The sequence below is a fragment of the Pongo abelii genome, chromosome 10 (assembly GCF_028885655.2).
Source record: "Pongo abelii isolate AG06213 chromosome 10, NHGRI_mPonAbe1-v2.0_pri, whole genome shotgun sequence".
In the NCBI taxonomy this organism is placed as follows: Eukaryota; Metazoa; Chordata; class Mammalia; order Primates; family Hominidae; genus Pongo; species Pongo abelii.
Window position 1 is genome coordinate 26,412,288 of NC_071995.2, and position 14,804 is coordinate 26,427,091.

The 14,804-nt window shown below is 38.8% G+C and overlaps 1 protein-coding gene across 7 annotated transcripts in view; it reads right to left on the reverse strand.

Moving 5' to 3' along the window:
- The window catches only part of DNAI7 (dynein axonemal intermediate chain 7), a 93,974-nt gene that overhangs the window by 46,814 nt on the left and 32,356 nt on the right, over window positions 1-14,804 (reverse strand). For 4 of the 7 annotated variants that reach the window (XM_024256076.3, XM_054526303.2, XM_024256077.3 and 1 more), the window contains 5 exons: window positions 11,484-11,568; window positions 8,911-9,002; window positions 5,735-5,836; window positions 4,747-4,884; window positions 73-219 (listed from right to left, as the gene is read on the reverse strand). In XM_024256076.3, the coding sequence (XP_024111844.2) occupies window positions 73-219; window positions 4,747-4,884; window positions 5,735-5,836; window positions 8,911-9,002; window positions 11,484-11,568 (564 nt within the window). 7 annotated transcript variants of the gene reach the window in all.

The window sequence follows — 14,804 nt, forward strand, 5'->3', positions numbered from 1 at the left end:
TACTGGATTATTTTATAACATAAAATGTTAGCTCTTATAAAACTTAATATATAAGCAAAATATCACACTTACTCTGAGAAGTATTTCTGTGGCTACACTGAATTTAAGATGAAGGAGCTCCTGCAGTTGTAAAATTGATTCTTGGTACTGTATTATATTTTTATCTTGCAAATCACATGGTGGAGTTTCCAATAAAATAAATTTCAATTTCTCAATTAACTGTAAAGTAAAAGAATATTTGCATTAATTCTCAGAGAAATAGTCAAGGACAAGTGAAAAAGGGAATGTTTTATCCCTTTTGAATTGAGGAACACATCCTTAGCAAAACATATAGAAACCTTTCCTGTGTTTTCTGTAATTTAAGATCATAAACAAAAATTTCCTCCCAAACTCCCTTAATTATAACACACTGAATAAATAAAAACCCATGAGTCTATAGTGCTAGACGTTCAGAAATGAAGGGGGAAGGGGGGGTTGAAGAAAGAGCAGTTCTTTACAGAAGAATGCCATCTATCTAATGTAGATGCAATGATCACTTAGCAAATCACCATTTTTCAATCCCCAGTGTAATAACTGCTTCAGATAAAGATCCTCAATGGCTACCTAAATGATTAGGTGAAAAGCTGTTGAGGAACACATAATTCTCCCAGTGCCAAAGTATTTGACCTCAGATTGGGGAAAATGTACTTTGCAATGTGGAGATTTAATGGCAAACACCTTAACCATGTGATCAAATTCACATCATTAAATTAATAATGGAGGCCGGGCGCAGTGGCTCATGCCTGTAATCCCAGCACTTTGGGAGGCCGAGGCGGGCAGATCATGACGTCAGGAGATCGAGACCATCCTGGCTAACACGGTGAAACCCCGTCTCTACTAAAAATACAAAAAATTAGCCGGGTGTGGTGGCCGGCACCTGTAGGCCCAGCTACTCAGGAGGCTGAGTCAGGAGGATGGCGTGAACCCGGGAGGCGGAGCTTGCAGTGAGCCGAGATTGCGCCACTGCACTCCAGCCTGGGAGACAGCGAGACTCCGTCTCAAAAAAAAAAAAAAAAAAAATTAATAATGGAACATCATATGGCTTCTGACAGGATGCAGTATGAAGAACACAACATAACCTATGATGCCTTCTTGCTGAAAATGGTGGCTCTGAATCTAATTAAACCCTCGGACCTACCAGTTAACTATGTGTGACAGAGCTTTCATTAGCAAGTTAATAAACGAGTGGCAACTTGTCATTACCTAAGACTGAGAGATAATAGAAAAAACAACAAAATATAACAACAATCAGGAGAAGGAGATGGAAGAGAACTACTAATATTTTTACTGAATGCTTACTATGCACCAGGAACTGTTCTAAATGCTGTATATGTTTTAATGCATTCGTTCCTCATTATAACTCTATGAGGTAGATATTGTTACTGTGCATATTTTATAGATGATGAAACTGAGGCACAGTGTGATGAAGGAACAACTAGTAAGTGGCAGAATTAAATTTTGAATACTGACACAGATAATACATAGAAATTTTCTGAATTAAGACAGGCAGCATCGTAGCGTAGGGTAGTATGGACTCAAGCAAGAATGCTGGGCTTCAATCCTGGCCACCTCTCAACTAGCAGTGTGGTCTTGGGCAAGTTATTGCCTCAATTTCCTCATTGGAAAAATGGGGTTTTTAGTACCTATCTCCTAGTGTTATTATGAGAACTCATCCAATATTTCCAAAGCTTGGCATAGATTAAGCACTATATAAGAGTTTATTAAATAAATTTGAAAATTTGGAAATTGGTGTTTACTATGGGGCCATTTCCTTCTGTTACTGCTATCCAACTCCACTTGTTCTGCAGCTTTCTGCTTTCTTCCTTTCCTATTGCTGTGACTACTCCCCTCTTCTGTCTCCTGTGTTATTGAACTTATCCTTTTCTCATCGTTTTTGCTATTTATTACTTCTACTTCTGACTCCTCATTCTTGTAACAGGAAGATGTCCCTTGCAGCTCATCACTGGTGAACTCCAGTACTACTTCCCACTGCCTCCCTGCTAATTGCAAAGTACCAGTTTCCTAAGCTGACGTCATGCCATGGCAGCTTCTCTGGTAGACAGGATGTGTAGTAGCAAGAACACTGTATGATTAATCCACTGGCATTTAAATAGCTCAGACTGTACGGGAGACTCCTTGGGCCTATGGAAAGTCAGAGTAAGGTCCATCTAAGGTCTCACAGTGGACTGTAAGCAAATCACAATCTATGTTTATTTGTTAAATGACTCTTATAACCTTGTTGTTTAGATTAAATCACGCAATGCATGGTATGAGCTTAAAAGAGTCTACGGTTCTACCCTCTTATGACAACATGACGAAGTTAAACTATAGCAGCAATGACAGGAAGCATAAAACTGTGAGGAAGTGGACCAAAAAAGCATTAAAGGATAATAATAGGAATAAGAGTAGTGAGTTCCTTCTAGTTTCTATTATCATATAAGTGTGTTTAAGTGTGAATGTATTTATCCTAACTTGATGTGACATAAAATGAAATAAATATTTGGTCTCTGCCCCCTGTTCCTGGCACAAGCTTCTTAGAATTTCTTGAGGGATAGCAATGACAGAAACAGCTTTTGTTATTTATAATAAGCCCTTTTCAACCTCATCTGAGTTTGCTAATGTGATGAGTCTCAGAGGATGGGGGCTGACTGCCAGAGGCTGAAACTTGCAGCCCCACTCCCTAGCCTCTAGGATGGGGACAGGGGATGAAGATGAACTTAAACGCCAATGGAAAATGATTTAATCAAGCATGCCTACATAAATGAGGTTTCCATAAAAAACTCAAACAACGAGGTTCAGAGAACTTTCTGGTTGGTGAACACATTGAGGTGCTGGAAGGGTAGTGTGCCCCAAGAGGGAATGGAAGCCCTACACTCCTCCCTACGGACCTCACCCCTTGTATTTCTTCATCTAGTTGTTCACTTGTATCCTTTGTAATATCCTTTATAATAAACCAGTAAAGGCAAGTAAATGTTTCCCTGAGTTTTGTGAGCCATTATAGCAAAGAACCTGACCAATTGCTTGTGGCTGATTTATAACAGGCTGATCAGAAGTACAGGTGACAAGCTGGGACTTGTGATTGGAAGTGAAGGAAAGGGCAGTTTTGTGGGACTGGCGTCTGCATTAGCTCTAAGTACTCAGTACCAGCACTGGATCGAAGGACACTCAGTAGGAATCTGGAGAGTTGGAAAATTGGTTGGTGTGAGAAAACCCCACATTCATTTGGTGTCAGAAGCGTTAAAAGTATAAACACTAGTTTTTCTTTTTACTTAGAACTTCTAGAGCTTCTTGAATGTGAGGATTCACATCCTTCATCAATTCTGGAAAATTTTCAGCCATTATCTCTTTGAATACTGTCTTTCTTCCATTCTTCTGTATCCCTTTTCTTTTCTTTTTTAGCCCTTCTTACTCTATCATACATGCCTGTCAACTGCTCTTTCATATTTTCTATCTCTTTGTCTCTGTCCTGTCTTCTGGTAAATTTTTCCAATCCACCTTTTGATTCACTCCTGATTAAAAATTCTCGGCCGGGTGCAGTGGCTCATGCCTGTAATCCTAGCACTTTGGGAGGCTGAGACGGGTGGATCATTTGAGGTCAGCAGTTTGAGACCATCCTGGCCAACATGGTGAAACCTCATTTCTACTAAAAATACAAAAATTAGCCAGGTGTGCTGGCACATGACTGTAATCCCAGCTATTGGGAGGCTGAGGCAAGAGAATTGCTTGAACCCAGGAGGTAGAGGTTGCAGTAAGCCGAGATCACGCCACTGCACTCCAGCCTGGGTGACAGAGAGAGATGCCGTCTCAAAAAAATAAATTAAATAAATAAATAAATAAAAATTCTTAGTGGAGACATTTTTGTTTCTTATTCACTAAGCTAAAGATAAGCCAAACACATCTTATCTCCTTTTGCACAATAAATTTTTCTTGTTATCCATAATGTCTTTTGAGGCTCCCAGCCATATAGGAGTCTCTGGTTCAACTTGCCACCTTGTATGTACTCTAGGCTTTGCCTCCTGATGGCCCTTTGAACCAATGCTAAGCCACTAGCAGTTAGCTAGATAAGCCACTAACTAGTTAGCTGGGAAGTCACTGGCTTCAAGACTTTCTTACTTTCTGGATTGTTTCATGGCCTCTAAGGTTTTACTTTACTTTTTTGTGATTAGAGCAATTTAAGTTTTTTTTAATAAATTAGTTTTTTTTCCCCCAGTATTTTTAAGTGCGTTGTAAAGTGGAAGCTTCTCAGGCTAGTCTAACCATCCTATTTGCAAGAACAAAAGTTAGAATATTCTCATTTGTCTTTGTACCCCCAGTGTCTAACAGAGTGTATACCTGGCACCTAGTAAACATTAAAAATCATGGGTACTAAATTAGTGAACAGTGGATATTCCAACTAAGGATAAAATTACCCACTACCCCCACCCGAGTTATCTACACAAATGCATGCAACTTTATTTTTTTTTCTTGATTAGACAGACAAATAATCAATGTTTTATGATATGCTGACCTTAGCTAATATGGCAAGGAATTCTTAGGACTTGTAAAAAGAAAAAAGAAAATGAAAAGATTACCAATTACTTCTTTTGCTAAGAGTTCAGAAGCAGTAGTGTTATTACTTGGCAAATGATATATTAATTTATTTTTATTTTGAGTTAATATCAGACTATTTGTAATAGCCAGTTTATAGGAAAATGCATAAATACCTACATTTAGCACTACTTTACTCTTCTCAATCACTTCCTCAAAAGTCTCATTTGTTTTCTCTTTCCACAAACTAATAAACGTGTTCATTTCTTGGGCTACTGAAGGATCAGGACTCCCATCACATTGAATGTAGTGCTTCCACTGTGGAATAAAAATGTTTAAAGGTTCACATTGATGAAGATTCATCCAAAGATTAAATTACTTCTTTTTTGAAGTTAAATTTTTATAACCTAGTTTAACCAACTTAGATAAAAACATGATGGCTTTAACCAGTAACTTGAGAGAGCTCTAAAATAACCAAATTCTTCTTTATCCAAGTAATTTCTAATCTGTAATATTCAGATACATAGAAGCACTAATTACTTTCACATTTTTATTTTTAAAGCATTATTTATAAGTAGTTTTTGTTTTGCTTAGTTTTTCTCTCTAATCATAGAGCTGCTTATTTGCAAAGGCCAACACTTAGGCTAATTTCTACTTCCCAAGTTATTACTAATGTCTAGTTGCCACTGGCATTTTAGTACGAGGCCTTCCATTCATTTTGTAGTTTATGCAAATTTCACATTTGTAATCATATTGTACTGTACTTAGAATTTTTCACTTGATTATACCACAATCTTTAGCCAAATTATAATAGTTTTTCATTTTTCTCCTGATATTCACCTATATTATTTCCAAAGTTATGCAGTTTTGAGCAAGACTAGATTGCCTTAAGCACAAAGCTTTTACATTTTAATTTAGCATAATTTCCCTAGTATACGTTCCCAGCAATTGAGTCAGAGTCAAAGAATATAAACATTTCAAGGACATTATTACTGACAAATAGCTTTCTACAAAGTTATGTTAGTTTACTTTGCCATAAGCAATCAATTTGTCAGATGAGAGGGTTTTTTAAAACAGAAAAATTTAAAGTTTCTTGGCATCAAAATTGGACTACAACTCCCTCTTGTGGTGAGAAAAGTATTAGCTAAAAAAGAGAAATCAGTCTTACCTGAGAAAGCAATCTAGTCTCCTGTTTCAATTTCTCTGCTTCAGGAAAACACCTCTCTAATAAATAAAGTTCTTCAAGTTCTTCATTTCTCCTTTCTAGATCCTGTTGCACAAGGACAGATACATTGATCAGCTCTTTAATTTTAGCGTTATGTTTCACAAGTAGCATCTAAAACTGACGTGGCTAAATATATAACTGCAGTTTCAAAATAAATATTAAAATTAGTTTGAAGATAACTGGTATCTCCAAAAGGTTTCATCTGAAACAGTGGCTTACAAAGTGTGATCTACAGACTCTTGGTGGGTACCTAAAACCTGGGATCTGTGAGGTCAAATCTATTTCCATAATAATACTAACATTATTTGACTTTTTCATCGTGTACCTATTTGCACTGATTGTGCAAGATGCTGTGAAAGTGCTGATGTCTTAACACAAACAGACAGTGACCCCAAACTGTACTACTTCTAGAGGGAGAGGTGAGGGGAAGGAGCCAGCTTCACAAAAGAATGCCCGGATGGACAGGCGCAGTGGCTCACGCCTGTAATCCCAGCACTTTGGGAGGCCAAGGCAGACGGATCACGAGGTCAGGAGTTTGAGACCAGCCAACATGGTGAAACCCCGTCTCGACCAAAAACACAAAAATTAGCCAGGTATGGTGGCGTGTGCCTGTAATCCCAGCTACTCGGGAGGCTAAGGCGGGAGAACTGCTTGACCCTGGAGGCAGAGGTTCCACTAAGCCAAGATCATGCAACCACACTCCAGCCTGGATGACAGGGCAAGACTCTAAACACGTTACAAAAAAAAAAAAAAAAAAAGAATGCCCCGATGAAGAGATGAAAATTATTAATTGTATTAAATCTCAACCCTAAGTACATGTCTTTTTAATATCCTGTTGGATAAAACGGGAAGTAAGCATAAAGCTCTTCTGCTGCATATCAAATGACATTACTGTCTCGAGAAATATCACTTGTGCAATTATTTGACTATTTTGGCAGACATTCTCTCAAAAATGAATGAATGGAGTGTGTCACTTCAAGGATACAACTCAAAATATTTGTTGCCAATAATAAAATTCAAGCTTTCAGGCAAAAATTCAAATTTTAGAAAACTTATATCTATCACTGTAAGCTTGAACGTATTCCGATATTTAAAAACTTCTGATTTGGGCCTGGCATGGTGGCTCACATCTGTAATTTCAGCACTTTGGGAGGCAGAGGTGCATGGATCACAAGGTCAGGAGTTCGAGACCAGCCTGGCCCCATCTCTACTAAAAATACAAAAATTAGCCGGGCGTGGTGGCGGGCGCCTGTAATCTCTGCTACTCAGGAGGCTAAGGCAGGAGAATCGCCTGAATCCGGGAGGTGGAAGTTGCAGTGAGCCGAGATTATGCCATTGCACTCTAGCCTGGGTGACAGAACAAGACTCCTTCTCAAAAAAAAAAAAAAAACGAGAAAAACTTCGGATTTGATTGGTGATTATACTAATGTATGTGATTTTTGATAACGAATAATAAATTACATCAAAATTTGGAAGCAAATAATTAAGTAAACCAAAACTTTTCAAGCAAGCAACACATGATAATGCCAAATCATGGATGAAAACAAGACCTATTCAGAGTATAAGATGGATCAATGTTTTCAAATAACAGAGTATGAATAGTTGATTGATATGATTTTGTATTCCACATTAAGAAACTACGACTTGGCTGGGCACAGTGGCTCACGCCTGTAATCCCAGCACTTTGGGAGGCCAAGGCGGGCGGATCACGAGATCAGGAGATCGAGACCACGGTGAAACCCTGTCTCTAATAAAAATACAAAAAAAAATTAGCCAGGCATGGTGACGGGTGCCTGTAGTCCCAGCTACTCGGGAGGCTGAGGCAAGAGAATGGCGTGAACCCAGGAGGCGGAACTTGCAGTGAGCCGAGATCGTGCCACTGCACTCCAGCCTGGGCGACAGAGCGAGACTCCATCTCAAAAAAAAAAAAAAAAAAAAAAAAGTTTTGATATAGTATCAAAGAAGAATATCCACAATTATCAGAAAGGCTATTAAAATATTACTTTTTTTCCAGTTGCATATCTGTATAAGGCCAGATTTTCCTTATATGCTTCATGCAAAACAACATATTGCAACAGATGGAATACTGAAATAGATATGAGAATCCAGCTGTCTTCTGTTAAGTCAGATATCAAATAAATTTTTAAAATATAAACAATGCCATTCATTTCCTTAATTAAAAAAAATAGTTGTTTCTTTAAAAATGTCCATGTATTTACTTATGTTTAACAAAGTTTATTTTTATCAACATGTAATGTCTGTTAATGTAAGCAGTTTAAAATTTTTTAGTTTTAATTTCTAATATGGTAAATATTGATAGATGTAATCCACATAAACATAAGCTCCTTGGGGGGTCTTCAGTTTTTAATAGTAATGGAGTTTTGTCCTGAGAAAAGAATATTTCAGAATTACTGATCTAAAAGATTCTAGTGAAAAAGAGAAGTGAAACTAAAAAAGGAGAGGTAGATTTTGAATATTTTGAATATTTTTTTTTTTTTGGTTCCTGTTATCTTGTCTATAAAACAGATGCATGTATGCTTAAAGGTTACAAGCATAGGCTCTGCAGCAAGACTTGCTTGGATCTAAGTCTTGGCGGCTGGGCGCAGTAGCTCACGCCTGTAATCCCAGCACTTTGGGAGGCCCAGGTGGGTGGATCACGAGGTCAGGAGATAGAGACCATCCTGGCTAACAAGGTGAAACCCCATCTCTACTAAAAATACAAAAAATTAGCTGGGCGTGGTGGTGGGCGCCTGTAGTCCCAGCTACTCGGGAGGCTGAGGCTGGAGAATGGCGTGAACCCAGGAGGCAGAGCTTGCAGTGAGCCAAGATCACGCCACTGTACTCCAGCCTGGGTGACAGAGCAAGACTCCAACTCAAAAAAAAAAAAAGATCTAAGTCTTAGCTATGCCTCTGATTAGACGCTTAATTTCTCCATGCCTCAATTTCCTCATCTGTGAAATCTGGATCTGGATAACAATGTCACTTATTCTATGGTAGGATTAAGTTCATGTAGGCCTAAATATTACTGGTAGCTATGGGCTGAGAAGGACATTAAATGACAATAGATCTGATAGCCATAGTTTAAGTATTCATTAAGAACATTATTAATGTTTATTTACTTTTGCTTCAAGTTGATGCCATTTTTCTTTCTCAATTCGCTGTATTTCAAGCCTTTCCATTTCTTCTTTCTCATATTTCAAACGGGCTTCCTCTAAAGAACCAAAACAAATTTTTTTTCTCAGTGAATAGATCACTGTATTTTTAAGCCCTTAAAATTACTCCTAATATTTTCAAGATGTAGTGGTGGAATCTTTTATAGACGTCACAGTCTTTATTACATGGTAGATATGAGAAAAGTGTCAGTTCTCCTTTCTTCAAGAAAGTAACTACAAGAAAAAAAATCAAACAACCCCATCAAAAAGTGGGCAAAGGATATGAACAGACACTTCTCAAAAGAAGACATTTATGCAGCCAAAAGACACATGAAAAAATGCTCATCATCACTGGCCATCAGAGAAATGCAAATCAAAACCACAATGAGATACCATCTCACACCAGTTAGAATGGCGATCATTCAAAAGTCAGGGAACAACAGATGCTGGAGAGGATGTGGAGAAATAGGAACACTTTTACACTGTTGGTGGGAATGTAAACTAGTTCAACCATTGTGGAAGACAGTGTGGCGATTCCTCAAGGATCTAGAACTAGAAATACCATTTGACCCAGCGATCCCATTACTGGGTATATACCCAAAGGATTATAAATCATGCTACTACAAAGACACATGACTCCCAGCCATTGTCTCCTCTTTGCTTCTTGTGGAAATGATGTAGGAGTGGCTCCCTTGAGCACTCACTGTAGCTTTAGATGTGCTTCCTCTCTGCAGCAGGAGCTATTCGGCCTTACTATTCCCCTACTTAATTTGAGAATATGTATTCAATTTGAGTATGTTTTTGACCTGCCAGGTATCTGTGAAATAAAATAACTCCTACTGATAGCTTCTTATCAAGAGTAATTCAAAACATCCAGCATCTACTGCTGAATGTCAAAATAAAGGTTGAGAGAAATTTCCATTTCCCTAAAAAAAAAAAAAAAAAAAAAAAAGTAACATGACTCAAACTTTGTGGTCAAAAATAAAAAATAAAAAATAAGCCCACAATAATATTTTTCTTCTCCAAAAGGTTTATAGCAATCCAATAGTGATTTTAACCAATAAAGTACAGCAGACCTATCATGGCAATGAAGAGGAAGTCAAGTGTTCAGAAGACTTCCATAATCTTGTGACATCTACATCTCGGATGCAATTACCTTAATCTTCTCCTGCTCTCACTATTAAAAACAAAATGTGAAGTACATACTTAAGAGTATAAGTTTAATCCAATATAAATAAAACATGTCCCAAGATATAGATTCTGATATTGTATTCGTATCAGGGGTCACCTAAAAAAAAGGATGTATGAAATTATACATAAAAAATCAATATGGAACCTGAGAACAGTCTTTTAAAAACCTATATCTAAATACTCAGATTTTAAAAATCACTTTTTGGTACTTTAATTAATAAATACTTTTATCAATGTTTATTTTTTAACAAATAAAATTAGTATTTTAAATTTGGCAAATAAATATTATAAAACTGTAGACATTTAGGCTACTCTATGTATCTCTTGCTAGTGTATATTTCCCACATTTAATGAATTTGAGTTTCAGAATTTTTACTGAACAATCAGCACCAGTGCTCCTAATTTCATTAGTAAATATAAACGTTTCAAGATACGGTTACCAGAATTAGCAAATTAAAACATGGGATGCTCAGTTGAATTTGAATTTTAGATGAACAATAAACATTTGTTGAATATGAATTCTACATTTCTCTTCAAAGAATATGTCAGTATGTTCAATTCTTTGCCTTCTACTTTTAAACTTAACTTCTTCGTAAAGCAACCTTTTTTGGTTAGCAACTCCACCCTGACTCATTCTGATCACCTGCTCCACCCTGACTCATTCTGATCACCTGCTCCACTCTGACTCATTCTGATCACCTGCTCCACCCTAACTCATTCCGATTACCTGCTACCTGCTCTGCCCTGACTCCCGCCAAAGCGCTCACCCCGTCATGCTCTTTAAATTAGCCAATCGGAATTAGTTTATCCTATGTGGTCTAACCCTAGCCAATAGGGGAATGACACAGCAGCAGGGGCCACATGCACCAGGGATAAGAACCCCTTCCCCTCCCTTGTCCAAGTGTGCACCCACCATTGCTCCATTGGTGAGAGTGCACCCTTCTATTGAAGTACCTTGCCTTACTGAGAAATAAAAAGAAAATTTTATATTCGAGTGCTATTTCTTTTGTGGCACCAAAACTTTATTTATAACAATTTTTATTAAGTTAAGTATGTCCCAAGCATTGCATGGGGCAAATTATCCCAAATTATCCATTTGATTATCTGAAAGTTAAATTTAACTGGGCTCTTGTATTTTATCTCTGGCAACCCTAATTCAACATATATCTGAAAGAGACTGGCATGTACTAACATCTTTCTGGATACTTTCTAAATGATAGATATCTATTATAAAACAGATTACATTTTAAAATTAAAGAACTTTGAAAAAATATTGACTTTACTGCAGAAGACCAACCTATCGTGACTATTACCTATATATGTAAATAGTATCACTATTTATTTTGTACCTTCCTCTTTCAGTCGTCTCTCCTCCTCCTCTTGTAGCAGCTTCAATCGTTCAGCTTTGGTGACTTTCTTTTTCTTACTGCCAGACTTAACAAAGGCCACATCATAAAAAAAGCTATTAACATGCAAGTTACTTGAAAAACACATCTTTTCAAATACTAATTATGAAAAACACTTTTGCTTTCATAAAACCAGCCTTTCATGCATTCATTCATCAAATAAGACTGTCTATCAGTGTAAAGCTTTGACTCAGTGCACTGAAGGACAAAGTCTGGGAACAAGAAAAATAAGAATATAAGTTATTCAAAGGCAAGGGTGACAGTGACAAGTACATGCAATTTAAATAATTCTCATTCCCAGTTTCCATATCTTTAAAATGATGCTAAAGAAAACCTCATCTTATTGTAGAGAATAAAGTAAAACATATGTGAAAGCAGTTTGAAAACTACACTTATAAAATTGAAAAGTATTCTTATGACTAACAGGTATACAGAGAGTTATTTTGCAAGTTTGGAGGAAGGAGAGATTACTTTCAACAGTGAGGAGCAAGTAAAATGTTTATAGAGCAGGTGGTATTTAAATCTGTGCTCAAAGGATTTTTACCATTCAGAGAAGATATTCCAAGGAGAGGGAAATGCAGGTACAAGATAGGGGATTGAAAGAGGATTGGATGGGCAACAAGTTCAGTGGGCCCTGGAAAGACTCCAAGAAGAGGTGGTGAAGAAAATGAGAATGTGAAAGAAGGCTAGAGCCTATGCTAAAGAGTTTGGACATTATTCTAGGAGAAATGGAAAACTCCTAAAAGTTTTTGAGAAGGGCTGTGGCTATAAAGAATATAATTTTGAAAATTAACCTGGTATTGGAGAAAAAAACATAAAGAGGATACCATTTTGGCAACAATTAACACAATTCAATAACTTGAAGTCCTGGCAGTGTTTATAGAATAGATGGCATCTAAATTTGTGGCCGAAGGATTTTAACATTCAAGGGAAGATATCCCAAGAAGAGGGAAATGAAGGTGCAAGATAGGGAGCTGAATGGGCACTGGATGGACCAACAAGGTCAGTGGGCCCTGGAAATGTAGAGAAGATCCAATAAATATTCTATAAGCTAACTTACTTAGTAATGATTAAAACTGGAGGCAAAGAGAGGAAAGAGTCAGGAGAGAGTCTCACCGAGGGAGAATGGCAGTCCAGAACAGGTGAATTTGAATGAAGAATTGTTAAAAATAATTTACATATAATTAGTACAAAATGCTGGTAGATCATTCAGGCAATTCTTGCAGGCACTAGAATTGTAGAACTGAGGTTTAGCAAAGGTCAGTGCTACAGAAGCAGATATGAAAGCAATTTCTGTGATAACGACCTCTCCTCCACTTTCACAAGGGAAAGCTAAAAAGAAGAGCACCATCTAAATTTAAGAAGAATTCATAGAAAGAGTGGTTAATTCTTGGGATGTATAGACCCTTGGATCTTCTCTTTTTGGTTCACCTTCTCTAAGATGCTCATAGACTCCATTTGCTCCAGTGGAATCTCTAATCCATTGCCCCTACCACTTTTTCACTGTTCATCCACCTCCTCCCACCTTCATTTCTTCCTTTCCCTGGTTAGATTTCACAGTTCATTGCCCTTATCACTAACTTATATACCTCCACTTCCTCTATCCTCCTCTTCCTCTAAAAAGCTCAGCTGGCTAAATCATAGTTCCAGTAAAACTCAACTTTCCATTTATTCTGTGCTAGCAATACGAGCAGCGGAACCTTATCAGAGAAAAACACACATGGGCTCAAATTTATCAACATAATTTTAAAATAGACTCCAGATTGTGAATTTTAGCTCCAGATAGACTACAAGAACAAACCAGCAATCCCAAGAGGACCCACAGACCCTGTGAAGGAACCGATCTGCTCCTGTACGACCTGGGAGACACCCCAAATACTGTGAGTGCCCCAACTGCGCAAGTGGGAAAGGGAGACACTCCTCTCAGGAACACACACCCCCAGTGGAGAAGCTGAAGGTCTATTTGCAGGAGAAGTTTCCAACTTTACCTGGAGCTAAGTCAAGTTAGAAAGCCGAGCGAAATACAGGAGCAGAGGAAGCAGTAGAAAGGCCCTGGGAGATCGCTGGGTCCCCAAGCTGCCCGTTCCTACCTGGCACCACAAGGATCCATTGGGAGGGTGGCCAGAGGAGCAGGGGGTAAACTCCAGAGGGAGAAGGAATTCTCTAGCTGAACTTTGTAACCATTTGAATGGGGCAAAAAGCCTCCTGGCCAGAACTTGGGGGAGGGCATGAATTGGCATGCAGACTTCACAGGCAGTAGGTGAAAACTAAAGTCCTTTTCTCTCACAGCTGGGAGGCAGATAGCCTCGGGCAAGTTTTTAAGCCCATCTCACCCTCTGCCTGGAAACAGACTCGGGGTTGTTCGGGTGGCACAGTGGGAGTGAGACCAGCCTTTCAGTTTGCATGGGAGCAGGGTGAGGCCTGTGACTGCCGGCTTTCCATGACGTTCCTGACAACCTGCATGACTCAGCAGAGGCAGCCATAATCCTCCAAGGTACACAACTCCAGTGACCTGGGAATCTCATCCCCATCTCCCACAGCAGCAACAGCAAGACCCACCTAAGTAGAGTCTGAGCTAGACACACCTAGCCCCGCTCCCACCTGATGGTCCTTCCCCATTCACCCTGGTAGTGGAAGACAAAGGGCATATAATCTTGGGAGTTCTAGGGCCCCGCCCACCACTGGTCCCTCTCCATACTACCACAGCAGAGGCTCTCCGGAAAGCACCACCTCCTGGCAGGAGGCCAACCAGAACAAAAATAGAGCATTAAACCACCAAACCTAAGGACCCTCATGGAGTCCACTGCACCCTCCACCACCTCCACTGGAACAGGTGTTGGTATCCATGGCTGAGAGACCCATAGACGGTTCACATCACAGGACTCTGTACAAACAACTCCCAGTACCAGCCCGGAGCTGGGCAGAGTCACTGGGTGGCTAGACCCAGAAGAGAGACAATAATCACTGCAGTTCAGTTCACAGGAAGCCACATCCATAGGAAAAGGGGGAAATTACTACATCAAGGGAACACCCCATGGAACAAAAGAATGTGAACAACAGCCTTCAGCCCTAGACTTTCCCTCTGACAGAGCCTACCCAAATGAAAAGGAACCAGAAAACCAATCCTGGTAATATGACAAAACAAGGCTCTTCAACACCCGGAAAAAAATCACACTAGTTCACCAGCAATGGATCCAAACCAAAAAGAAATCCCTGATTTACCTGAAAAAGAATTCAGGAGATTAGTTATTAAGCTAATCAGGG